The sequence below is a fragment of the Fistularia commersonii genome, chromosome 9, assembly GCF_037954325.1.
Source record: "Fistularia commersonii isolate RoL2024-O1a breed Wild chromosome 9, RoL_Fcom_v1.0, whole genome shotgun sequence".
In the NCBI taxonomy this organism is placed as follows: Eukaryota; Metazoa; Chordata; class Actinopteri; order Syngnathiformes; family Fistulariidae; genus Fistularia; species Fistularia commersonii.
The window spans coordinates 9,260,436-9,277,413 of NC_141292.1; the positions used below are offsets into that span (position 1 = coordinate 9,260,436).

General features: G+C 38.0%; 1 protein-coding gene across 1 annotated transcript in view; it reads left to right on the forward strand.

Annotated features, from left to right (window-relative positions):
- Positions 1–16,672, forward strand: part of LOC147231145 (tumor necrosis factor receptor superfamily member 10B-like) — a 33,247-nt gene extending 16,575 nt beyond the window's left edge. The window contains exons 3-10 of the mRNA XM_086152322.1: positions 1,432–1,563; positions 6,728–6,839; positions 7,918–8,051; positions 8,142–8,237; positions 8,322–8,368; positions 8,915–9,196; positions 9,681–9,717; positions 10,703–16,672. Of these exons, the coding sequence (XP_086008448.1) occupies positions 1,432–1,563; positions 6,728–6,839; positions 7,918–8,051; positions 8,142–8,237; positions 8,322–8,368; positions 8,915–9,196; positions 9,681–9,717; positions 10,703–11,004 (1,142 nt within the window). The 3' untranslated portion in view covers positions 11,005–16,672. The remainder of the gene's footprint in view (positions 1–1,431; positions 1,564–6,727; positions 6,840–7,917; positions 8,052–8,141; positions 8,238–8,321; positions 8,369–8,914; positions 9,197–9,680; positions 9,718–10,702) is intronic.
- Positions 16,673–16,978: the final 306 nt, after the last annotated feature.

Here is a 16,978-nt window from a genome sequence, read left to right on the forward strand (position 1 = left end):
ACAAAACATAACAGTCATCAAGACTAGATCAAAGTACAGGATACTGCAGTATAAACCGAAGATCAAAACTGTGTAACCCAAACAATTAAAATACAAGTGAAAATGGAGTGGCAAATAAAATAAGGGAATAAAGTGAAAATACAGAGAGATAATAATTCAATTCCACTTAATAAGGACCATGGCCAACAGAAAGTATCCAGGCTTGACATAAAAGTACTAAGAGTTGCCACAGACTCACAGTTGTCTGAGTCTGAAGTCAAATGTCAAAGCCATAACCTAAACTGTATACCAAACACATTTTGGAAATATTCACTGCCTAGCCTGGAAAGAATGTACGGTGACATGGAACAGAGGGCAAGTTTGTCTGGCACTGCACATACGAAGCAAGCACAAAGTGAAGTGAGAAGTCTATGATATGGAGTGGAGATTTTATAGCAGAAGGAATAAAATATACGAATTAATTGTCCTTTTTCCCATAATTTGGTAAGGCCCATACCTTAGACCCTTGCCCTGGCCCCAATTTCTTCAAAGTAGATCATATTTGAGTAAGATGCAATTACCTCATAGCCCTGCCAGCTGATAAGATTATTTCATTAGTGTTCCATTTGTATGGCCTCAGAGTCACTGTCTTCAGGTTTTCGTTCTGTTATGACACAAACATACACGGGTGTTTCAAGGACAGACATTGGACAGTTTGATTATCAAAGCTAAATGTCGCTTTGACCTCAGAAAATATACCCCGGATTTGTACCTTAGCAAGTCCCATGCTTATTATTGTAATTTCACATGAATGTATAATGGTATATAATGATAATGACAACTTTACTGTGATATTTTGTTCTGCAAAAACACTGTCCTTAAATACCCTATTTTGCTGATAAATTCTTTGGCAAATTATCTACTTACCTGAGCTCTTACTGCACATAGGGGTTTCATTCGGAAAGTAGTTCCTGTGTGTGGGCTTTCAAAGAATACATGGTGATTGATACGCAAAACAAATCACAAAATGTTTGAGTTGTTGGAATATCATCATTTTGGAAGGGGGTGGAGTATTTCCAGTATTTAAGCTTCACATCTTATTTTGTTATTTCCGGACTATTGAGCACACATCAATATAAGCCACACCGGCTAGCCGATCGCTATCTTGGGCTTCCTCCTACGCACTAAAACCGTCAAAGTTGTCTTCTTCGGTGTCTGAGTTGAACAGACTCAGAATTTCCTGATCATTTAATCGGGCCAATGTGACGAGGATAAAGGTTTCAGCGGTGTGAAGCTGGTTAGCCCCCCCCCCAAAAAAAAACATATCAGCCGCATCGTTGTTAAAGTGAAAAAAATCGCAGCTTATCATCCTAAAATTGCGGTACCACCTACAGTTTGTTTAAATTTTCCATTTGATATATTATTTGACTGTTGCACTGTTTTTTTAAACAGGAACATATGTCCACAAGGCCTGTGAGAGGGACCAAGAAGAGGGCTTGTGTCTTCCCTGCGACCATGGCCAAACCTACACGGAGCACTCTAATGGAATGAATCGCTGTTTGCCTTGTACTCACTGCCGCTCAGGTAAAGAGATTACGCGCATCTGGGATTTGAGATCTTTTGGCTTTAGTCAGTAATGGTGTGTGAATGTATGCTTCTTGGTGTACTTCAATTAAAAACCATAATTTTTATTGTTTTGGTAATGCCTGAGTTGTTTCTGCCCAATTTTTTTTCCCCTTGCTTTGAACCTTGTACAGTTTTGGGTCATATCGACATATTTCGCATGTTTACAAGAAAAGACAAGGTCTTGGGTGCCTGTCAGTTCAGATGAGTAGGTCTTGCTTGTTGGGGATCACAAAGGTTTAATATCCAAGGTTCTCTGATAGCAGCAAATAAGAAAACTATTTAATTGGCAGAAATGACACTGATGTTAATAAATGAACCGTCAGCTAGAAAAATGAGTACAACCCACATGAAGTAGCATAATTTCTGTTTTTCTGGGCTCTGTTTTCAACATACCACGTTACTTGAATGATCTGCTTCTGTATTATTTTACAATCTAATACTTTTTGGATTCTGTTCAATTTTCAGAGGAGGCTAAATTGTTACATTTCCCTCCCAAAACCTTTTGAATATATCCAAGATGGCCCTGAAACACATCTTGAAGCTGTCAGATTCGGTTAATGTAGTCTCTTTTAGAGATTTGCAGACCAGAATCTCAACAGTAAGTTGTATATGGAACTCAACATTATTATTTTAAAAGCTGTGCAGACATTGAGTCATCAGATCTGTAATTTTATTAAACAAGTCAAAAAGAATTTTAAAAGAAAAGAACCAAACCTTAACTGAGTGTCCTTTCATTTGATACTGTACTTTACCTTTTGAAAGTAAAACATTTAGTCTTTTCTAATCCTGTTTGAAACATAGTAATTGCCTGGGCAATGCGATATCTTTTTGTCTGAGCCCCAGCCTTTCAGATGCACCCCTAAAAATGGGATCTTACGATGTTACGTGGCATTGCAGGGCGTGTCTTTGTTGTTTTTGTTTCGTGCACTGAAAGCGAGCATGTTTCCCGTCTCGGGAGACTCTTGTGTGCCTCTCTTACCTGCCTGACCTGGGTGTGGCTGTGTCTGATTGTCTCTCACACTGGGGGTCTTTGTGCCAAATGAAAGGCCTTGATCTGCAGAAAAGAGACTACTGTTACATGAGATGTGTCTTGTGCTAATTCATTGTGGTTTTAAAATAGCCCGCTATGTTTCGCTCCATATTTGATTTATTTACATAATTATTTTGAAGTCAAAGGAACTGGGAAATCGGATTTTAAAAGATATATATTCATTAAATGAACTTTGCTGTTTTATGAATTTAACAATTTTATACGCATCACCTCTGACTTATGAATTACTTTACTCTTCAATTTTTGAGTATGTATGCCCATTAGACACCAGCCAGGTCACTAGCATCACTTGACATTGTCACTCAAGATACATCAGTAAACTGATCCTCATGATGGGTTGGCCAAATAGCAAACAGTTCTACGAAATGCAGAGAGTATTCATGTTTTATCGCTGCCCTTTGCATATGTCCAAATTGATGCCGAGCACAATTATGTAACGAACTCTGAAGCATCATCTTGTAGCCGGGCTCAGTACGTTTTGCGCTTTGGTACAATAAAGCTCTTAAGAGCAACATGAAGGCTGATAAAATCAACCCATAGTGAAGAAACATTTGATTTTTCGCTTCAGTAATTCTACTAAATACCAAACAAAACTGACAAAATGGAGCCTCTTAAGTCACAGTAAAATGTCATCACATGTTCAAAGTCAAAACAATGGCAGCTTTGTTGTACTACTATTGTGTTTTACTTCTTCACACAGATTTAACTCTTAAGGCCCTTTCTGATTTCTTGTAGGGAGCCCTTCTTACGAGTGAATCAATAATGTCATTGTGAGAATCCACACAAATCAAACCATGAAAATTTTTTACATTTTTATTATTTTTACAATAAATCAGTCATTTGTTATTCTCAGATACATTTAGGATTATCCATGATGTAAATATGCTACAGGGCTGCACGTTCAACAATTAAACAGCCGTCAAATAAATTGAATGGATCCTGAGGGTCATGGTCTGTGTTTAGCAATTGACAGTCATTCCAGAGGAAATTGTTTTGGATTGGAGAATTGCTGTAACATAAGTAATTACGATTATAACAATGAGAGCATTTAATCCAAAAAAGGCATATAACAAAGGTATGCCACTACATTCTTAACATTAGCAAAATAATAAGTTGGTCAAAAAATTAGTAAACATAAAACCCACAGCTATTTTTAAAGCTGTTTTTGTGTTGTACTGTCCATTTCCTTAACTCCATTGAGTCCTTTTTTAAAACAATGCTGATAATAATTATACACCCACATGAATGTTCAAAATAAGGATGCAAAACTAAATTAAGTTGAAACTGCAGTCTGGCTTACAATCAAAAGATTTGTTTTCAAAACTGAATATGAATGTTTTGTATCTTTTTCAATGCTTATTGTTTTCAGAAAACTTTTTTCCACATTAATCATTGTCACTATCATGTTTTAGTGGCTTTTCCAAGAAAATGCGTTGTGGAGTAAAAAAAACTGATTCCCCAATCATATTATGAATTATGATATAATCTTAGGTCATTTAAAAAAATCCCAAGTTCAGATTTTTTTTTCCTAAATTGGGTAGCCGAACACCAAAAGAACTAAATGAATGAGACAAAGGGGAGGATGGGGACCAAATAGAAGACAAGGTGCACTCCTTGTTTGCTTACTCAAAGAGAAAAATAAACCTTAAAAACTATTTAAGGTTCATAGGACTGGTTTAAAGACTTACAGTAGATAAAAAATAATAACATGCTCCAATCCCAAATCCCCTGCCCACCAACCCCCCACATTTGCCTGCAAACTCCCAAATAAGATAGAAAAACAAAATATGTGTAAATATACAGTCTGTATATATATATACAGACTGTATATACAGACAGTATGTGTATATATATATATATATATATATACAGTCTGTATATCCCACATCTGTAGTAATGTGGGACTCTTGTTATCTGTGTCATTTGTTTTGAGATGAGATGAGAACAACTTTATTTATCCGGAAGGAAATTGTTGTGCCAATCTTTCTTAATATGATGTTGTTTTCAACCAGCGTTTCATGCTCTGATGTTGCTGTAAAGATTTGAGCGTGTTTGAATTCCACCCACTCTGGTCAATTGAATGATTGTATGAATGAGCTCGTGAGTGAGTTTGGGAGTGAGTGACCTTTTCATCTGAAAAAAAATAGTTAATGTAATGGGTGTTGAAGAAATTGAAGATGCCTCATTACATATTTGTTTTTGACCTCGTAAAAGCATTTACTTTGTTTTGTTTTCTGTTTACTTTTCAGAATTTTTGGGGGGTGGGGAGTTACATTCTTGGTTGAGAAACGGAGCTAACAATGCTTTCAGATAAGATGGGGTGGGGATGGAAAAAAAAGAATTCATTTGCAGTCATCCATATTTTTCTCTTTAGTTTCTGGGATAGTAACTTCGTCTTTTAAAAGTTCCTCTCAAGGTGCAGTTCAAGTGACGTTTTATTTTTCTTTTCAAAAAAGTGTCATCACATTCACACCATCACACATGGCTAATTTCCTTTTTTTTCTTGACTATTTTCACCAATAGGGCTTGTTTCATACCTTGTCCTCATTTCTAACTCACTTCTTGAATTATTTGCGAAAACCTAAAAAAACAGATGTCAATGAAAATAACTTTCACATTTATATACACTGCTCAAAAAAATAAAGGGAACACTTAAAAAACACATCCTAGATCTAAATGAATGAAATATTCTTATGAAATACTTTGCTCTTTACACAGTTGAATGTGCTGACAACAAAATCACACAAAAATGATCAATGGAAATCAAATGTATTAACCCATGGAGGTCTGGATTAGGAATCACACTCAAAATTAAAGTGTAAAAACACACTCCAGGCTGATCCAACTTTGATGTAATGTCCTTAAAACAAGTCAAAATGAATCGGTGTTGCTCCCTGAGTGGACACTATGATTTCACGGAAGTGTGATTGACTTGGAGTTACATTGTGTTGTTCAAGTGTTCCCTTTATTTTTTTGAGCAGTATATAATTAGTTTGCCTTTCAAACGATTGTAATGCTAAAATATTTTAACCCAAGTTTCAATGGTGAAAGATACATTATCTGCGTGTTTGTCTGCAGTATATCCTCACAGTTATAGCCTTCAGCCAGGAAGTCTCCTTATAAAGACACAGGTCACATGACTGCATTAGAATTTGCAGCCGTGACCTCGTTCATCTGCATCTGGATCATATTGGTTATTTCAGTGAAGTTACCCACTACTACTCAGTCCAGACTGTATAGTGACAAAAATAAGAAATCGACATGCTGGCGTTTTTTCCGTTTTATTACTCCGACTCCTGGTTTTCCTCATCGGCACACTTCATTTCTGTAATCATTGGGCAAATAATGACCACATTTTTTTCCATGAAACTTTTTTTTTTGCCTTAACCTGCAAAGTATCACTGACATACCTTCCCAACGATTTGTTAAAGATACGGTTTGCCAGCCGATGACTAAATGTGTTCTTTAGTTTCAGTCCATCTTGCCTGTGAAAAAGTTTACTATCAATTTGTTATTTGCACCCAAATTAGCTAAATGGACTAAAAAGTTTGATTTTTAGAGGACATGAATGGTTTGTTCACCCTTTGCAGCTCGATCACAGCAATCCAAACTTTCCAAGTTGACAAACATAGGGCAAATTTTATATTGATTTTATCATAAAGGCAGTAGCTACTGTCCTTCTTGCTCTGAATTGATAATTGCCCATGAAAGATCTTGTCCCACATGATGCTGATAAAATCGGGACAAATGTAATGTAATGTAATGAAAGAGTGAGATTAGGTTACAGACCTACAAAAAGTCAACCCTGTTGTTCTTTGATTCATCACATGAATATCCCAGATTTTATTACAAACCTTTGTGACCACACTGTTTTTTGTCTCATGCACTTAAGAAAAAAATTTGGACTTGCTTGAATCCCAATTTTTGCATTCTCATAAAATTTGTGCAGAAGCCGGCAATTAGGAGTTTTTTACATTTTTCACAAAACAATGTTTGTCTTGTTGTTACCTCAGTAGTCGTCAAAACATGAGGTGATTAAAAGCTCTGGCTCTTCTTTTTCTTTATAAACAGATGAAATTGAAACGGTGTCTTGCACCACCACCACGGACACCAAGTGCCAGTGCAGAGAGGGTACCTTCTGTGTCCCGGATCAGGCCTGTGAGGTCTGCAAGCGCTGCGCCAAGTAAGTCACTTTCCTTTTTTAACCTGCTCATATTTCTCTTCCTCTTCCCTCCCTCTGATGAAACCTACTTTACCAAACAGTTTCTAATTCAAATAAACTTTGACAAGATTTGCAGTTACACAAACACTATATCACATATTTTATCCAATGAATAAGATATGTCGGTAAAAGATACGAAAAAGGAAACAGACAACTGCTCATTTAGGTTTGTAACCAACCCACTCCTCCATATTTGATAATTTTCCTTTCATTTTTCAACTGAAATACAGAATCAAAATCCAATATATTACAAGCTTTGACTCGAAAAAAAAAAAGATCAAAGTTTGCATGTTGTTTGATGTCACATGTTGACCAAATTTATGAAACTTGTTTGTGCAACCAAACTAAAGAGATTGGTCACGTTCTTATAGACCATGTAACCCATATATGGCCTTGGAAGGTCTACTACACATTTAAAATGTTTTTCACGTTCTATAGAAATTCACTGGAAGAGATTCTCATACCTGCCAAATTATCAAGCAGCCAGAGGGAATCCTAGAAATAACATATATTGAAGGTATTGAAGGTCAGATTGATGATGCTGTGGACATATTTGAAGACCTGTAATAAAGATCCAGGCCAGTTGATTCAATCGAAATAAATGGATCTGTCAAAAATTCTGCTTAACCGCTTTCAAGGTGTTTATGACAGTGTCTGTGGTCTTTATAAATCAGAAGCATTTTATGACCCCAGCTTAAGCTCTATATGTGTAATGTAAAGGCAAGCATTAATTGTCATGCCTGTGATAGAAAACAGAACATTCCCCTGACAATTGACAACCTTGGTTTCAATTACCTTTGTAATAATTCACCAATTTGATTTTCATGACTGTTGGTGATGATGTTTAATATGAACAGGGAAATTAAATTTCATTTAACATGCCAATGTGTTGACTGTCACCAAAACCACCTGGCTGTTTCCAAGGGAACAAAAGTAGACAGTCCGGATCATGAGCCAAGAAAGAAACAGTTGTTTTGGCCTTCCTCGATTAATGAAGCAAAATGATTGCCCTTCCACTGAATATATTTTCTTCTTTCAGATGTAAAGCAGGGGAGGAGCAGGTGAACAAATGCACCCCTTTTTCAAACACCGTATGTCGAAAACAGGATCCACCCCCTCCGAAAACCTCCCCAGCCCTTCCCACACCAACATCTGCATCTCCAACTGATTTTGGTAGCTATATTTCACCCTTTTTAGGCTTAAAAAAGAGGTTTGTGCTTTGAAGAGTCATTAAGTGATTTATTCCTGTTTTGTTTTTTGCAGTTATTCCTCTGTGTATCAGCCTATTTGTCATCATCATCATCATCGTTGCCTTCGTCGTGTGGTGGTTTATCAAGCAGCATTCATGTGAATTACCATGTGAGTCAAACTCCTGTTATAGTCACATTATAATAGTCCATGTGTTAATCAACAACCTAATGTGATTCATTTGTGTTCACACAGGTACAAAGAGCCAATGTGATACCAGTGAAATTGTGAAGATTCCAATTGTTAGTATATTTTTTTGTCTTTATAATTTTTGGAAAAATTTAGTCGAAGTATGATTGTCGTTTTTGGTTCGCAAACGATTAGGGTTAAGAAACCATAAAAGAAAACTTGAAATGGAGAGAAAAAAGACAGGGTAACCAAACTTCTACCGTTTTAACTGAAACTGTTTGTATTTCCATCATAACATAGTGAATTGAAGCGAAATATGTAGTATCTCTAAATGATGTCACTCTAGATGGAGAAATTCAAGGTAAAACTTTATTGATCCCCATAAGGGAAATCTGGGTGTTGCAGAATCACAGGGAAGAGGACAGGCAACAGAAGACAGCAAACAATAACAACAATAGAATGATAAAAATAGATAACAAAATCATACATTAAAAATTCAATCAAAGGGGAACAGAAATGCCGGGGGCTTCCTGATGTTCTGGCTCTACTCAGCAAGTTTGAGTCAATTTAGTGATTCCATATTTAAAAAAGCATTTTGATATTGTATGGTAGAATATACTGAAAACCTGCTTTCTATCGTCCGAATTTCCTGTCATCAGGATGAGAGTGGACCTACTGCAGAGGAGAGACAGAATAATCAGAATGCAGGGCTGGAGGGGGAGGAGTCTCGTCCCGAGTCCCGCCCTCTGCTACAGGAGACCCAGGCTGGGGTTACCAAGGCCTCCCCTCCCCTCGAGGATGAGGACAAAGGACTGGGGGACAGCTTACCTAACACCACTAGCTCGTCTCAAACCAGCCTGTCGGCCCTGCCCACTGCAGCGTCCTCTGGGAACACCCCACAGCAGAGCCCCACTGCTTTCAGACTCCCATCTGCAGCAATGGTGAGGGGAAACAAACTCAGAGGAGACCTTCAAAATATGGCCGATATTGGGTATTTTGATACACCTGATAAATGAATTAGAAATAGAAAAGAATAGAATAGAAGGCCCTTTATAGTAATTATACTGAATGTACGACAATCGGAGCTTCTCTTTTCAGTGCAAACAATGAGCTATTATAGACAAGTAAATTCAGAAGCAGTTTTAGAATTAATCGGAATATTTAAAACTTTTTTTACTTCTAATCATGAAGTCCCTCTGTCAGTATTTGACTACATGCTCGTGAAAGGCCTATTCCAAGCTTGAATGTTAAAACGCAATTTAGCTCACTATCTTTTAGACTGACGCTGTTGTATAGTCTATAAATTTCATGATAGAAGGGTTACTGAATAGAACAACCTTGCTATTTTTTCTACCTACTCTGGCATTATGTTTTAAGACTAGAGTTAACGGTTTCTCTTAAACCGGATTTTGTCTCCTCTTGCAGGATGACCCACTGCAACATCGATTGGTACCCCTTCAAGGTAGGCCGACCACCCGACACAACCTTCATTTATGCCACTCTCTTTGCTTTAAAGGGCAACATAAGCATGTAAAAGTTAATTTCAGTCCACAGGGAAGTCAAACAAACAGCATGTCCTCAAGATCTCACATTAGCAGCTTTATACATTAGTAATCTCATGACAGTCAGTCCTTCGGGCCTTCAGGGCGTAGGACTATGCCTTTTTCAATTTTATTTTTTTTTATTTCTGTTTGATCCTCTTTATTTGCAAAACTCCATCTACCATGTGTTGTCTGAGTTGTAAAATATAAATATTTTTGTGTGCTTGCCCCAGCTGGAAAATGTGCTGCAATATACCTATTGTTCCAGATATCCTATAAATCAATGTGTAGGATTCCCTGAGGTCATCATTTCTGCTTGAGTTCCTTTTCACAGAAATTTAAATTGATATTTTCATTGTTTAAGAAAGATGAAAAGTAACAGTGTAGCCCAAGTTGTCATGACTCATAGGGACTATGAGTAATGCAGTTTCACAGCATGTTCCTGTTCTGCAACAAGACAAACAAACTATCAACAACAAAAAAAAAAATAGACAGACAGTACAATAGATTTTATTCACAATGTTCTTTTTCCCAGAAACTAGCTTACCACATTAAACTAAACACTGTCATGGAACATATTTAACACCTCAAGTGAAAATCTATTTTTGGCAATAAACACTGAACTGTTAATGATTTAAATGGACATGAATGAGTTGAAAAACATGACCTCCTCCGGGTAAAGCGCAGAGCCCAGTAGCCGTGACACGAAGGATTTCCAGAACACAAGTAGGAAATCCATGTTTCCCAAATTAGGACTGTTAAGGAAACAGGAAAATTGACAAGATATACAAACTGTATGTAAATCTGTGTGTATTTACTATGGAAGGTAAAGTAGTCGTCGTCGCTGGAAATTGTTAGACAGTCTGTGTGTCACAATCTGTATCCTCTGTGTGTCATTTTTCCCAGGGTCGGAAAAATCCCTAAAGAAGAGCTTTGATTTGTTCGACGAGTACCTGGACGTACGGATTCACAACAAGTTCTTCAGGATGATCGGAGTCAGCGACAACCACATCCGAATCGCAGAGAACGGCCCCGCCGTTGACAAAGTCTACGAACTGCTAAAGAACTGGATGCAGCGGCAGGGACTAAAAGCAGACATCAACAACTTGTTAGATGCTTTGCTCAGCCTTGACCAGCGTCGCTCGGCCGAGAACATCGCCTCAGCAGCCCTCCAGAGAGCCTACTACAAGCACGCAGACACGCCCTGAATGCAGAGAGGCGAGGGCCGCCGCTGAAGTGAATGCAAACTACTTAGAGCGAGAAAAACGAATAGTGTTGATGGACGCTGTGTCTCATGAACAGGCTGACCTCTTTGTGGTGGAGCAGCCACATATTCAAAAGCCAGTAGTTTTAAAAAGAAAAACACAAAAAGGGGAAGGTCACGCCGTTGCGATCGGTCTCCTCTGAGGATCATGAAAATGAAGAAAATGGTCAAATCTAGCAACATTTACCACCGACCATGAAATTGTTTTTTTGTTACCTAAGGAGTGGAGTCCCATGAAGGCCTCACCATCTGCAGGCTGCATATTTTAGGCTCTTGAGAAGCAACATGCAGCCCTAAACTGAATTATTAGACATCTCTAGGGGTGTGTCTTCCCAGGTCATCACACACTACCTTGAGATAAGGCTATACACTGGTTTGTAGGCGTGGCATTACGTCACGATTACTGTGCCTCTCCGATGCACTGACCTCTGGCACATGCAGGATTTAAAACTACAGTCTTGCTATATTTGTTGTGTAGATTTAGGCTCCTTGCAATCACGAGTCGCAGTACACGAGTATTTTCCTGCCAGATCAAAGGAGAATATATTTGTTATGACAAGGGTTAATGTGTGGCCTTACCTATCATGAACTTTACCTCTTTCATATTGTTTGATGTAGAAGTCATATCTTGATCCCGTCCGACAGAAAACAGCTAATTCACTTGCCAATATAAGCCTTTCACAGATATAATGTATCCAAGAATTTGTCCCCCTGATACAAGAACACTACAGGTCAATATGTTTTAGGTAAAAGTTTTGATCAGTTAGTTCTAATGGGCTTTCTCAGCAGACACCCAGCTGGACATCAACCAGATATGAGTGAATGTTGGCTGACATCAGTGTCAGGATCTAGGCAACAGAAATCCTTAATATTGAATTGTATTGGGGTTTTTTTGTTTGTTTTTCATCACAATCGTGCATCCTCCAAATGCTAACATTCACAAATAGTGAGTTGCATTGTGTTTGTATTCGCGTCCCCGAACTACACTTAGGGTGATGTCGTCCAGGGGACCGATATGCTGCGGACAAGAAAATTCTTGACGGAAATTGATTTAGCCTTTGGAGGCAAAGGCCAGTATTTTTGGGGTGATCAGAAGCTTCCAATTTCAACTATCCTGGCCAAGACCATAGTCTTCAGCGCTCTGGTCCAACAATCAACTTGAGATTGGAGTTTGAGCTGAGAGATGAAATCAAAATGGTCAGTTTTGTTTAGCCTTAAATGCTGGTATGGTCAACTTCCCAGCCTTTCTTTTTCTTATTTTTTTCCTTTCCAATTTTTAATCCCCCCTAAAGCTTACAGAAGCGAGAGGATGTGGTAGAAACAGGGAATCATGAGGTTCAAACCTGTTAGGAAACCACTAAAGGAGATAAACTCATTAGTTGTTAATTTTCCCACATCAATAATATTTGAAAAAGAATTCTCAGACCTTTGTGGCGGGGTTCTCATTACTCTTCTTTCTTACCAGATAAATTATCTGTCTCTCCACTGCAACATTGGTAGTTGTCTTTTAACTTTTCCTCTGATCCGAGTCAGATGTATCTCTTTACAAGCCCATGTAAAGAATACATGGGAAGTATGTGGACATTGACATGGATGCAATTATCCTTGTAAGTAAAAGCGCATGAATTACTCTTAATCATGTCTTTTGAGGTCGCACAAAGGGGTTTTCTACACCAAGTACTAGCAGATACTTAAGAGCTGGTGTTTTTGGTCCACATGCTGTTTAGGGCAATGTGTTTGGCCTCTTTCATTCAACATGTGAAGCATGTTTCCTTTAAGGATGTGATTGGTTGATGCTTTTGAGGATACTAACAAACTACTAAAAACCCTGTCTCTCCTACATGTAAACGCTTTTACGCACATGTCCGTTAACAGGCATTGATCTGATGCCCAACAAATGGTTAATCGTACCAAAAGCAAAAAAACCAAACAAATCCAACATCATCCAAACCATCATATTTAGTCATTAGTGTTTTGTTTTTTTTATTTGTTTGTTTATTTTACATCCAGTGTTGGATTTCAATGTCAAAATTATCTATTTTCACCACAAGTTGACATCCAGTGCCAGCTGAGTTGTTCCAGAGTACTGAAGTTTTCTCATTGTCCATCATGGATACTTTTATTTATGTTTAATCCATGTATTTGACTGACCGAACAATGAGTGGGCCAATTAGAGATTGGCCTGAGCAAAGCCTGAGAGAAGACCCTGGCTCCGCAGCAGGAGGCTATTAGAACCGTGGAGCGCAATTAGCTCGGCTAGCCGCACTGAAACAGTGGGAACCGGGGCCTTGATTAGACGTGCCTCTTGAGCACATGGCCGCTGACCTCCTGTGTTATTATTAACAGTTGTCCGGTTTTAAACTGAACATCCCTGTTCTTCCTATATCACCATGAGCCAATGAATAGGTATCACAATGTATTTGTGTCCACATATCTGTGTTTGCTCCAAAACCCCAGGGTCTTGTCACTTTTTTTTTCATGGAACATCACAAATGAAATTTTCTACAATCAAGTAAAAATTTCAGACTTTTTTTTCCTTCTCCATTCAGTCTTTTATATGCTCAGTGTTACTACTCACACAACACTAGGTAGACGGAGTTTCACAAGCTGTTTCCATTTCGTTCCCATGTAACATGTAGGATGTCATTTTATTTATTGACATATTTATTTTGATGAATAATAATTATCTTTCATTATTTATATCTTCGGCAGACAAAGAAAATCAACCTGGAAAACAAGTACACAATGTTGTGTTTTTTTTTGTTTTGTTTCTTTTTGTTTTTTTTTATGTTAGAGGGCAAAATGACTGACATCGTTTTTTTTATTTTTTTTTTATTTTTAAAAGTGTGGTTGTTCTGTCGCTGCTCTGGTGCGCTGTTCTGGTGTAGCACTTCTGTCTGTCCACACTGGCAATATGTGATATTACGTGTGCCATTTCTCCTCCACATTGCAGGTTTTTTTTTTTTTTTTTTTGTTTGTTTGTTTGTCTGCAACTTTTGTTTGTTATTTTTTCCTTTTTTTATTTCCCTCCGCCAACACATTGTGGAAACTTTCAGGTCACTAAATGCAGAAGTGTCATTTCAAATCGGAGAAAGAGAGGGAGGGGCTGACCTGCAGAGTGTGGGCGTGGAGTCAGTGAACCCACTGACCAACTCTGCATGTCAGCGGCGACATGGGATGCAGGTACGGATTTTTTTAATAACTTTATTTTTACTGTCTCGGTTTGACTCAGACAAGATGAAGGAAAACTCTTCTGGATTTGAACATTTAAAAGGAAAAAAGTAGCTAAATTTCCCTAAAAAACTGGCTTTTTGTACATATTTCCTTTCGAAAGCCTCACAAATTGTATATGTATATATGCAGCGGTTCAGAAAATCAGAAAATATTACTGTGAGGTGTGAAGTCAGTCAGAAACAAAAGAAAGTCAACAATTGATGCCTGTTTCTCTGCAGTCTTTTGTGTATAAAGGAAATAGTTCTATAGCTGAAGAGTGAAGCTACAGTGCTGGCACTGCCCCCTATCGTTAGACAAGGAAAACACAGCCTGCATCAGTTTGTGGGGAACTTGTACACTGTGTCTCTTAACTTTCTCTTAGTGTTTTCTAACATGTCACTTTCTAAACTAGTTGCACGTTTCTTTATAGCTTTCAGTCCTTTCCAGACGGAGCACAGCAGTTCAAACTTTTCAGCGCATTTTTTCCTCCTCTCCTCCCTCCAGCACTTGATCTGAGTGAAAGGTTGTAACTTGTTTTTTTTTTTTTCTCGTTACAAACATTTGTAATAGCGAGTTCTGAGCTAAGACCTTGTGTTCAAAAATGTTTTGCTCAGTGCCCTCAAGCCATTTCCCCCTTAGTTGTTTGCTTGTCATGAATTTTAGATATAAATTATGCAAATATGTCAAAGCTGTTTTATGTCAATTTCAAATAAATATTTTGTACAGAGACCCCTGCTATCATTGTTTTGTAATGACTAATTGATTTCATTTATGACATTGTGCATTTAGAACAAAGGTGAATGTGATATCATCGTTACCATTACTTTGTCTGCTCTGGTGTCCTTTTTTATTAGTTTCATTTATTTTATTGATAATGATTAATAACTATCCATCTTTTCCTGTTTTAATTCATCATTAGAGGAGAAGAATCTGACTTCGAAAATGTTCCTAACAATCTGTAAGTCAAGCCCAGTGACTCAGTAAGTCAAATAAGACAACCAGATTACATTTTAACTGAATGACCGAGGCATTGGCAAGATACACCATTAATAAATGATAATCATTCATTCTCTAAAACCTTTATCCTGCATTCAGGGTCCAGCTGTCATTGGACGGGAGGCGGGGTTCACCTCCCGCTCGATCACAAGGCCACACATCGAGGCACACACCCGTTCACTCCCATTCACACTTCATACAGGCATACAGCTATTCACTTCCATATGAAAACATCTGGGCAATATGGGTTCTCCAACTAACGTGCTACTTGTTGTTGGACTGTGAGAGGGAACCCTTACACATATGGGGAAAACATGCAGTTTCACACAGAAAGGCCTCCTTTTGGATTCGAACCGCGTCTTGCTGTGGGGCACTAACCACCATACCACAGTGTCACCCATACATTATAATTTTTTTTTTTTTAATCGCCATGTTACCTTGAATTATGTACAGAACTACCTCAGAGTGAACAACTTATTTCTTCATGTTCAAGGAAATGTATTTTATTTTAGTTCCCCCAGTATTGCAGACAGTATTTGGATATAAATGTCATGTCTAGAGCAGCAGCAGCAGCTTGGCTCCCTGTCTGAAGATCACATGCTGCTTGTTTGTGTGGCTTTCAGGACGTAAATGAGCTCACACTTGGATCTCTGGGATGTCTCTCTCTCTCTCCGGAGTGTCTCCTTAAAGCCCTTTATTTTTCTACTTTCTACTTTTTTTTTTTCCTTTTTTAAATTTTCTCATTTTTACGCTTCCATGAGGTTTGGATGCAGCCACTGGAATAAGTTCTCTCATCTTAAGGCCCAAGTACATGACTTTTCACTGTTTTACATTTTATGGATCTGGGCTTAGTGACAGTCTCCTGGATTTACTGTGGTTATTGAAGTCTCCTCTGCGCTCGGCTGTCTGTCTGCTCGCCGTGTTAGTTTGAGGGCCTCCGTAATTGGCGCTGTCTTGTTTTATCTCAGTGTTTACTGCCTCGACTTTAGGCTGTTTTTACGTCTTCAGATGACATCTTTTCATCTGCCTTATTGTAATGGATGCCTGTGTTTTCAAGAGTCAACTAGATGTTCTTCTGTCCCTGCGGTTTCTTTCTTTCTTTCTTTTTTCTCCTCTTCACAACGTTACTTTGACAGGGACTTCTCCCTGCTGATCCCTGAGTTGCAAAGATGTTAAATGAAAATAGGACTTGACAGCCTGACTCAGTCATCCTTTAAAACTTGAGTTATTCTGGGCGAGCCATCCAGATACTTTTGCGGGTTTATTTATTGTTTTCCTGCCTTGTCAGAGCCCCGAATGCGTCTGACGGCGGAGGCCGGCTTTGCTCGCGTCTCTGCTTCCCTGTCTGCAAGGGATAATGTTGTTTACTTTGAAAAAACAAGTATTAAAAAGAAGTTATAAAACTTTCATGTAATATGTAATATCTAATCCTATTACCCCAGAACGTTCCTTTTTTTTAACATAATTCTTTGTTCATTATTTGTTCAATAAAAGCATCTCTTCACTATCAGCTAGCATCCTCAATGTTAATGTCTAAAGCACATATTGTCCCCATATCCACTTGTGTGGATATTCAATTACAAAGATGTGCTCTAATAATCTTCATAAAACCATTATAACTGCTTTATTCAGCATCATCAATGTTTTTGCTATAGATATTCCCTATATTAATTCCTTCTTACATGGCAAAATGTAGTAAATAAAGCATT